General features: G+C 57.9%; 1 protein-coding gene across 1 annotated transcript; it reads left to right on the top strand.

Annotated features, from left to right (window-relative positions):
* The first annotated feature begins 630 nt into the window (after positions 1 to 630).
* Positions 631 to 9869, top strand: APCDD1L (APC down-regulated 1 like). Its single transcript, XM_060285339.1, has 4 exons — positions 631 to 853; positions 986 to 1124; positions 4083 to 4635; positions 9099 to 9869. The coding sequence occupies exons 1-4, from the start codon at positions 631 to 633 to the stop codon at positions 9867 to 9869; spliced, it is 1686 nt and encodes a 561-aa protein (XP_060141322.1).
* The last annotated feature ends 492 nt before the right edge of the window (positions 9870 to 10361 follow it).

The raw sequence follows: 10361 nt of genomic DNA, 5'->3' as shown, positions 1-10361 counted from the left end.
GCCAGGACCACGTGACTGTGTGCTGGGGGGTGGGCAGCAGGGGGCACCATGCATTCACTCCTCACTCAGCCCACAAGCCCTCCTGGGCCTCCTGGACCGGCCCAGCAGGTCTCTCCAGCTGCCCGCCATCTCCGCCAGGCCCCCGCGTCCCCCGACCCACTTCAGCCACAGGCGTGGTGGGACGAAGTGTCCCGGGAAGGCCTGTCGCAGGAGCGGGGCCGGCGGGTCGAGGCGGCCGCCCCTGAGCGCAGCCTGTCGCTGTAACATCGGGATGCCGCCCTTCACCAGGCTTCCCATACATCCCGCCATCGGGGCTGCGTCAAGCCCGACTCTGAGCAGGGATTACAGGGAACTGCTGCTCTTTGGCAGCTGAAGGCCCTGGTGGTCTCACCTCTGAGCTGCTCCTAGAAGTGAAGCTCCCACGGCCAGGCCTGGCTTGTCTCCACGAGACGAGCCCGTCTGGAGAGGGCGGGGACCCTGGGCCTGCCCCACTGCTCACAGCCTTCTCCCTGAGGCCTCCGAGCCCTCCCCTGGCCCCGCTGCTGGCCTCACGCCTCAGCCTGACCCCACCACACGCATCCCGAGTGAGCACCACGGTGAGCCGGCGCCGGCCAGGTCCCACCCGTGGGGATGGACGACACCCGGGCCTGGCACCACGGAGGGACCATGAACGGAGTGGCCACGCGCGGCGGGCACAGGTCTGGCCACTCCAGGGGCAGAGGTCAAGCAGAGCCCGGGCTCCTGGTGGGAGGGGGTGGGAGTCCCACCGTCTGGCCCCGTCTGAGTCCAGGCTGCCTCCTGTCCCGGGTGCAGGGCCCGTCCGCCACTGCCCGGCGGCACTCGGCCACGGCAGGCAGGCGCGCAGAAGGCAGATGGGTCCTGAGGCTGACTCGAGGCGCCCCGATCTGGGGAGCCCATTGCTGGCCAGGCAGGTGAAGAACCAGGGTGTGCTGGGATCGCTGACCCGGGTCCGTCTGCTTTGCAGCCCACACTGCAGAGGCAGCCGGGATGGCAGAGGGTAGCCGCCTGCGCTGGGGACCACATTGCCAGCAGCTCCTGCCCAGCAGAGCGCCCGTCACCGCACTGCTGCCCCCACGCCTGGACGGGCCCTGGATCTCCACTGGGTAAGACCCTGCTGAGGTCACGCTGACCACAGGCCCCTGGGCTTGGAGGCTTCACCCACCCTGAGCCTCAGTGTCCCATATCTGTGAAACGGGTACAATTCGTGCAACTGTCCAGAGGCCTGCCAAGCACGTGCTTGCTGTCGCCCTCCCCAGAGTGAGCCTGGCAGGTCGGGACTGTGTCGGGCATCCCGCCCCAGCCACAGACAGCAACTGGAGGAAATGCCCTTGTTCCACACACTGAGCACCTGCTGTGCAAACACTTACTGAGGAGCTACTATGAGCTGGGTGCAGGGGGAGCTGCGGCGGAGACAAGCCCTAAACAGAAATAAGTGACTTAAACTTGAGACGGTGAAAGACATAAAAGGGAGGATGTGAGAGTGAGCGGCCCGGGAGGGCTCTTTCGAGGGCGGTCACAGAAGGCTTCTCGGAGATGGTGACATTCAGTCGAGATCTGAAAGGAGGAAGGAGTCAGCCATCCAGGGAGCCAGGGGCAGAGCCAGGCAGAGGCAGCAGCTGGTGCAAAGGTCCTGAGACCGGAAGGAGTAGGCCAGAGAGGGCCCGGGGTCCTGCCTGCCCATCCAATTCTCCTCCTAACCTGACAGGCTCACCTGACCTTTCAGAGGCCTCAGTGCTGCTCTGGGGCGATGGGCTTTGTGCTCTGCCCTCATGTGTGGGGCAGCCAGCTGGGTCCTCCCTCCCAGTGTCAGGGAGAAGGAAGGCAGTGTCCTCCTCCACACCTAGTACATCCCCTCCTCCCCGGCCAGCCCCTTGGGCCAGTCCCATCCTGGGGTCAGGGACTGGACTTTCCATGTCCTCCACGCACCTCCCGAGGTCAGGGAAAAATCCAACTGCCAAGCATCTGCTAGCGCACTGGGGGAGGAAGGGGACTTGAGTTCTGCAAAGAGGCTCTGGATGCATTCCCAGGCTCTGCCCCCTCCTCGACTCCACAGGCCAGGTGGGGTTCATGCACCACTGGCCGGGGTCACTCTGAGACAGAACTGAGACATGGGGAGGATGGGGACTGGCTGCAGGCTGTTCCTGCTCCAAGACAACAGCATTCCAGAGAGTTCTAGAAACTTCTAATATTTTCTTCCTAGAAAGTCCCCCATTGTACCCTTCAGACAGGCTTTGCTATTTTCTGGGAGTAGTGCAGGGAAAGACCCAGAGTCTGGGAACCACCGAGCTGTCTGGTGTGACCTGCTGCGTTCCTCTGGGCAAATCTTCCCACCCTCGGGCATGTGAGTCACCTCTCTCCATTTTTAACTACTGCCTGTACTGGTATTTCCTCACGATTTTTCTTTAAACCAACTTGCTTTTGTTGGTGTAAACATATTCATGCATTTTTATAGCTTTATTGGGGGGTAACTGGTATACGGTGCATATTTACAGCACTATGGTTATTTTTAAAGGAAGCGTAAGATCACTATGGCTATGGGGAGCTGAGCCACTTGCCATAAATAGGAGGAAACCATAAAAAGAAAGTCTGGGCTTCCCTGGTGGCGCAGTGGTTGAGAGTCCGCCTGCCGATGCAGGGGACGTGGGTTAGTGCCCCGGTCCGGGAAGATCCCACATGCCGCGGAGCGGCTGGGCCCGTGAGCCATGGCCGCTGAGCCTGCGCGTCCGGAGCCTGTGCTCCGCAACGGGAGAGGCCACGGCAGTGAGAGGCCCGCGTACCGCAAAAAAACAAAAAAAGAAAGTCAATGAAAACAAAACAACATCATTAAATTTTCACCTGATTCGCTGCCTGCCTAAGGCCCTGAGTCTGTTCACTTTGGGAGAAAAGGGAGATTGGTGTTAAAGACACATGAACTCCAACCGTGACTCTCTCCTTATATAACCAGAAGGACTGAAAGAAAAGGGCGAGCGAGAACATATCTCTCCTGCTCCAGCAGCGCTGGTACGAAACATTTCGAGAAAATAACAGTACAGGTGGCACCTGGTTAGCGTAACATTGTGCAGGGGGTACCTGCCTGCTCTTTTTCCCGGGGAACTTGTCCACCATCCACCCCAAAGCCAGGGTGTGACTGGGGGTCTAGGAGTCATGGTTTCATCACCAGCAGAATAGGGCCCGGGGGTCAGGCCCAGCATGACGCCTGGCTTTGCAAATAAAGTTTTATTGGCACACAACCACGCCCACCATGTACACACTGTCTCTGGCTACTTTAGCTCCAGAACCACGATCTTGAGTAACTGCCACAAAGACAGAAATACTTATTATCTGACCCTTCACTGGAAAAGTTCTCTGGTTTAGATCAACAAGCCTGTCACAGATGTGGGTGAAATGTGGTGGCAGGGGGCCCGTCCGCTTAGCCAGCGGGGAGACAATGTAAGCACCATCATTCACGATTCACTCAGCGAGGACCAGGGTTTGGGGGTCCAGTGTGTGCCAGGCCCTGGACCAGGTGCCAGGAACCCAACGGGGAGAGAACAGGCAGGACCCTGCCCCTAGGAGCTCAGAGCACAGGGCTCCCCAAATGGTGCGAAGGAGCCCCCGTTTCTTAAGCTCCTCCCAGGTGCCACCACTGTGCTGGCTGCTTCCTCGAAACCCTGACTGTGCATCCAGGGCCTCCCGGTCCCAGAGGAAGGAGCCAGGCGTTATCCAGGCTCACGATCCTCGGGAGGGACGGAAATGGGATTTGAACCCGGGTCCTCTGGCTGCAAAGCCTGTGTGTTTCTTGGGCCAAGGGGGAGCCATGGGACCCACGGGGAGCCGGGCCAGGAGGGTGGATGTCCGCTGAAAAAGGCATTTGGGATGGCATGAAGGACAGCTTCTGCTGAGGCCACAAGGCAAGAGTGGAAGGCCCCCAGCCCTCAAAGTGGGGCTGAGATCAGTTGGGGAAACTGAGGCTGCAGGCTCCCAGCCCTGAGCTGAGGCCTGAAACAGAGGCTGTAGGAGGGGGATCCCGGAGCGAGGCTGGGGGACTCACTGCTCTGCCCAACCCCCCTCTGCCCCCGCAGCTGCGAGGTGCGCCCGGGACCCGAGTTCCTCACCCGCTCCTACACCTTCTATCCCAACCGCCTCTTCCGCGCCTACCAGTTCTACTACAGGGACCCCTCGTGCCGGGAGCCCGCCCACTCACTGCTCATCAAGGGCAAGGTGCGCCTGCGCCGGGCCTCCTGGGTCACCCGGGGCGCCACCGAGGCCGACTACCACCTGCACAAGGTGGGCGTCGTCTTCCACAGCCGCAGCGCCCTGCTCGACGTGGCTGGGCGCCTGGACCAGAGCCGGGCTGGCCGGGCCTGCGCGCACCGCCTGCCCGCCGCCCGGGCCTGGCTGCCGGGGGCCCTGTACGAGCTTCTGGGTGCCGGGGCTGAGCGGGACTGCGCGGCCGCCTTGGGCTTCACCATGCACGAGCTCAGCCTGGTCCGTGTGCAGCGCCGCCTGCAGCCCGAGCCCCGGGACGCGCCCCGGCTGGTGGAGGAGCTCTACCTGGGGGACATTCACACCGACCGGGCGGAGCGGCGGCACTACCGGCCCACCGGTTACCAGCGCCCGCTGCAGAGCGCCCTGGTGAGTCTGGGGCCCCGGGAGGGCGAGCTCTGACAGCCTGTGGGATCTGCCCCTGCCTAGGGCCCTCTCTGCACAGCCCCCCTCCCCCCACCCCCCACCCGCACTGGTCTGCTTGCCTCAGGACCTTTGCACATGCTCTTCCCTCTGCTCGAGACATCTCTTCTCAGGTCTGGACAGAAGGAACTCCTGGGGAGTCTTCTGGAGTGTGGTCCTCCTGACATTCTCCTCGTGGACCCGGCAGGGTCCCTTCCTGCCCCTGCTACGCACGGGCAGGTCCCCCCTCCCTCAGTTCCCGGCTCAGACGTTCCCTCCCATCCCCACTCTGCACGGTTCCCAGCACCCGGCACACTCTGGGCTGCACTGTTTGTTTACTGGCTGACCGTCTTCTCCCAATATCACCTGTGGCGGGGGAGGCCCTGTGCCCCTCCGTGTCCCCACAACTGGCCCAGGGGCTGGCACACGGGCTGGGCCAGTAAATGCTGGTGAATGAACTAGGGGGGCAGCTCCTCCAGAGCTCTGCCAGGCGGCCGCACAGCCCTCAAAGGCCCCTGTGGAAAGCTCCATGTGGACCCACTGTTACCCCGCAGCCAGCAGCGCTGAGCCCTCCCCGTCACAGTAACATCAGGCGGAGCGGCGCTTTCTCAGACTCTGTTCTCAAGATGCCGGCACCTGGGCATCTTCTTAGAAAGCACAGTCAAGTTTGCGGGTCTGGCCTGGGATTTTGCATTTCTAACAAGCTCCCAGGTGGTCCATGGACCACCCTCTGGGCCGGAGGCTGCAGTCTAAAGGGAGATGCCCTCTCTTTGAGATGTGCCCACCCCAAAGTGAATTTCACGTAAGTCAATTAACCTAGACTTCAGCTTAAAGACATCGCAAACATACTCTCCTGACTCGGGGAAGATCTGATGGCCCTTTTTTGTCCGACGAGCACACAGGCAAAGAGAGACTGAACCTTATGTATGTAAAGTTCTCCTGGCACAGAGCACAGAGCCTGGTGGGCAAGGCTAGGGCCTCGCGACCACTCCAGCGAGTCTGCTGAAACCCCAGGACCCCTCCTCAGAAAAGTATTTGTGAAAGCATGAAATAAAAGACATGGGATTTAAACAGAAACCAATTCTATGAAAAGAGTTACCCAAGTCTTAAAACACTCTGAGGTGGGATTACTATGAATGGGAATTCTTTATTCTCCCTATTTCAAAGTAGCAATGAGTGTAAACAGTGTTTCTAGTATCTGCAACACTGTTAACATGAGATCGGCCACGAAGCAGAAGTTTCCACTGGAGCTACAGGGGTCTGTTGCCCACATTCACAATTAGAAGAAACTTTTGATTTTAGGTTGAGGTTTGTAAACATGAAGTCGAGGTTAGGACTCTGGGTTAAGAATGTCTGTAGGAAATACCCAAGGGATATCTTTCAAAAGTGAGAATGGACGGATGGATGGGGGAATGGATGAGTTCAGGCATCCCTGTCAAGTGCTCTTTGAGCCCACAGGCAACCCTCACATGTTCAGCATGTACTGAGTGCCTGCTGTATACTAGACACTTACGGAATTAAACCGGATGGGGCAACATGTCACCCCTGAGAGCAGCCTCTTGTCAAAGCACCCCCAGTGTGTGTGGGGGGGAGGGGCACCAGGTTTCAGCCCATCTGCTCTCCTTCTCCCACCTCCCTCCTCCCAACCAGAGATCTGGGTAGCAGAGAAGAAGCACAACGCGAAGCCCTCGTGATCAGAAAATCAGCCTGAGTTCTCTTCATGACCTCGAAACGATTCCCCTTTTGTCAGCCAATGTTCTAGGCTGGTCTGACGTCCATCCTTCTTAGAGCCGAGAAGGCACTGGTGGTGGGGTGATTACCGGCACCCACCACCTCGTTAGGAGGGCACACTGCTCTGAATGCAGAGAGGACGGACCCCGGGGCACGGAGGATGACGATGTCATGTCTCCCCAGGCCAGGCTCTGGGGCTGCAGACTCCTGCCCTCCTGCTGCCTGACCAGCCAGGGTGGCCCATGCAACCTGCAATGCAGTTGCCAAGCAGAACATACAGGACCAGCAGGGCCAGATGTACGGATGTTAAATTAGATGTTCACTCACCAACCGCCCCCCTCCGCATAAGAAAACAGAAAAAGGAAGATAATTTCACAGAAGGATACACTGCAGCTAAACCCCCCAGGTAACGAATCAGTCATTACCGTATGCTCTCCGGAGCCCAGGCCTTGCCCACAACCCAAACCAGATGGTAAACATCAACATTCTTAGAAGTTAATTAATTGAAAACCAATTTGATTCCCAAATTCATTGCCTGGATATAGAATCCTAATCAATCAGTCACCGCTCGAGCAAAATCATCTAAGCCTGGTGTCGCCTCTGGGAGTTAACTAGAAACTGTATGTGCTGCTGGTATAACTTTACATAACAGGCTGAAACCAATAAGAGTTTGGCTTGCACACAAGTGTGAGTTCTGCTGGCTGGGGCCTTGTTTATTAACACGTGCAACTCCGGACCTGTGCACGACGATGCCTGGAAGGTTTTTGATATAGACAGGTACTTTCTTCCATCCCCTTCCAAAGCATCAGAGAGGGAAATGCTTTCTCTCTCCCTCTCTCACCTTCAAGTCTTGCTAGTTCTCCATTTGTTTCTGCCATGCAGAAAACTGCTTGCCCCAAATTACCAACCAGCATCCCCAGATGTCCTGTCTGCAAAAGATATCTCTTTTGAGGGAGAAAGGCAGCCCTGAGATTATTTTGGTGTAATGCACTATGTCCTGTCAATACACATTAGTGTAACAACAGTTGGAATGTGGGTTAAAATGCCTGAATTAGAAGAGACTCTTACCAGCCAGCATTCCAATTACCTGCACTCCAGCTAACTACCCAGCTTTCTTGCTTCTTTCCGTCACAAACCTTTCTGTAGCCATTTATTAGCATTTCCAAGTGCCTTCTAGTCCTCTGGGTCAAAATCCCCCAAACCAAAAATAATACCGTTTTCTGTATTATGGGAAAAAAGACAACTTTAGGTTCACCATAGAAATAAATAAGAAGAGCTTATAATGTAGCAATCCAAAATAATAAAAAAAAAGTCTGTTCTCAATCATCCAATATTTTCTTTCTAAACTGGAACTCCCAAATGCCCCCTTGTTTGGCATGAAACTCATCCAGCAGCAATCTATGGAAATCTTTTGTTTTTTGAACAAAAAACATTGGAGCTGTTTTCCCAGCTGGGGCGCTTCAAGATGCCTTTCCCCTTCCCTGTCCTGTGTGCACCCATGGCCCTGGGTGTCCTTCTGGAACTGCAAAAGCTGGGGATGCTTGCTTTGACAAGCGGCTGTTCCAGGACACTTACCTCTCAGAATGATGCTCTGAACTAAATTCTGGGCAGCAGCTCCCTTAAAAAAAAAAAAAAAAAAAAAAAAAAAAAGTCTGTATCTGGTTTCTTTTTGGCCTGGACTGAGCTTTTCCACTCCAGAATGCAGACCGACTACTCCCACGCAACTTGGTTTAGCATCTGCTTCCTGTTGACGTGTTTTACTGTAAACCCAGCTCCTAAGAATTTACAAGACAGGGGCGACTGTAAATAAGGCCAGAGTGAGAGGAAAACAGCCTCGGGCAACTGAGGACTGTGGCCGCACCTGACAACCAGCGCAGAGGGGGCTGGGTTTCCGATTATAAATAACACAAGCATGAACATCTTTGTGCCAAATCTCTTTGCAACTTTTCAGCCACACCTCAGCACAAACGCTCAGCAAGGGGTTCCAAGGGCATGAGAATTTTAGCGGCTGTAAGGTAACAGTGCATGAAAAGTGCTCAGCACAGCTCCTGGCCCTTACGAAGCACCTAAAAAAGAATGAGTTGGGGGTGGGGGAAGTAACAACAGGCAGGAGAAAGGCAGTAAACATGAACGGTCGAATTTCGGGAACAAGCAGGCCGGGTGTGGGAAAGGACAACTTCTTTCAAATCCCAGGACACAAGTTCCATCCGTCTCTCCTTCCTTCGTTTGCCCAATACACCTGCTGCGAGCAGGTACTGTGCTAGCCCTGGCGATGGAGCAGCCACAGAGAGACAGCCTGGGCTTCCTGGAGCTCACTCTCCAGTGAAGGGGAAGGAGTGGAGAGCAGGGGAAATAGGGCGTGACCCGCCCCTGAGCACCAGAAGGGGCTGAGGCCCACCATACAAGGGGTGGTTGGGAAAAGTCTCTCTAAGCCCTCTGAGCTGAGACTGAGAGGTCGGGAAGGAGGCAGCCAGGCTACGTGCCGGGGGGGTGGTTCCGGGTAGAAGCAGCAGCAGGTGCAAAGGCCCAGAGGATGGAGGAGCCGCCTGAGGTCCACGAAGAGTGAAGTGACCGTCGGGGCTGCAGGGGGGGAGGGAGGGGTGACAGGCGGCCGGGGGCGGGACCCCGAGCCAGCCCGCCGCGGGTGCACCCTGCCCTTCCCGCCTCGGAAGTCACCGCCTTCCCTTTGTCTCTGACAGCACCACGCCCGCCCCTGCCCGGCCTGCAGCCTCATCGCCCGCTCCGACGAGCACCACCCACCCGTGCTGCCCCGCCAGGCGGCCCTGCCCCTGCGCCTGGGCGGCCGCTGGGTCAGCCCCGGGTGCGAGGTGCGCCCTGCCGTGCTCTTCCTCACCAGGGTCTTCACCTTCCATGGGCACAACCGCTCCTGGGAAGGGTATTACCACCACTTCTCGGACCCCACCTGCCGGCAGCCCACCTTCACCGTTTACGCAGCCGGCCGCTACACCAAGGGCACGCCGTCTGCCAGGGTTCGTGGCGGCACCGAGCTGGTGTTCCAGGTCACGCGAGCCCGTGTCACCCCCATGGACCGGGTCACCACGGCCATGCTCAACCTCTCCGAGCCGAGCAGCTGTGGTGGCCCGGGGGCCTGGTACCTGGGAGCGGAGCGGGATGTCACCGCCACCAACGGGTGCCTGCCGCTGGGCATCCGGCTCCCCCACGTGGAGTACGAGCTCTTCAAGATGGAGGAGGGCCCCCTCGGGCAAAGCCTGCTCTTCATCGGACAAAGGCCCACTGACGGCTCCAGTCCCGACACCCCGGAGAAGAGGCCCACATCCTACCAAGCACCCCTGGTGCTCTGTGACAGGGTGGCCTGGGGCTTCTCCAGGCCTCCGCAGCACAGGCCTCTGCCGCAGACGCCCGTCAGTGGTGGGGGGCTGGGCCCCCCAGCGGCCCCTCTCCCCTTCCTGCTTCTGGTTCTCGGGCTGGCCTTCCTCCAGTGGCTATGAAATTGGTCTCTGACTTCCAGACGGTGCCTCAGGACACTCGTCCGACCCCATGGACTCCCTTCTGGCACAGACTCCTCCACCCGTGACCGTCCTGGACGGTTACACAGCCCGGCCTGCATCCTAAGTGGCTCAGGACCTGAGCTTCAACAGCGCCTGCAGAGCCTACACCACGGCTAGCAACGCGAATCATGACCACAAACTCGGGCACCGCAGCAACGTCAACTGCTCCGAGTTCCTAAGCGCTCACTCCCAACTTTCCCGGGCAGCGCGTGGACCAGCGCCGGGGGGTGGACCACACCCGTCTCCCTGCCCGACGGCACCCCAGTTCCCTCCCTGAGCCCTTGAGATTCAGTGAAATGGAAACACGGTTCTGCACGCGCGTGCTGCCGCTGCTCTGCAGAGTCCGTGGGTTGTTGTTTAAAGATGATTCATTTGAATTTAGCAATACAAACGGAAACCCGAGCCATGAATTAAAGATGCTGCTTCGGGCTC

The sequence above is a fragment of the Globicephala melas genome, chromosome 15 (genome assembly GCF_963455315.2).
Source record: "Globicephala melas chromosome 15, mGloMel1.2, whole genome shotgun sequence".
Lineage (NCBI taxonomy): Eukaryota > Metazoa > Chordata > Mammalia > Artiodactyla > Delphinidae > Globicephala > Globicephala melas.
This window is presented reverse-complemented; position numbering and strand designations above follow the sequence as displayed.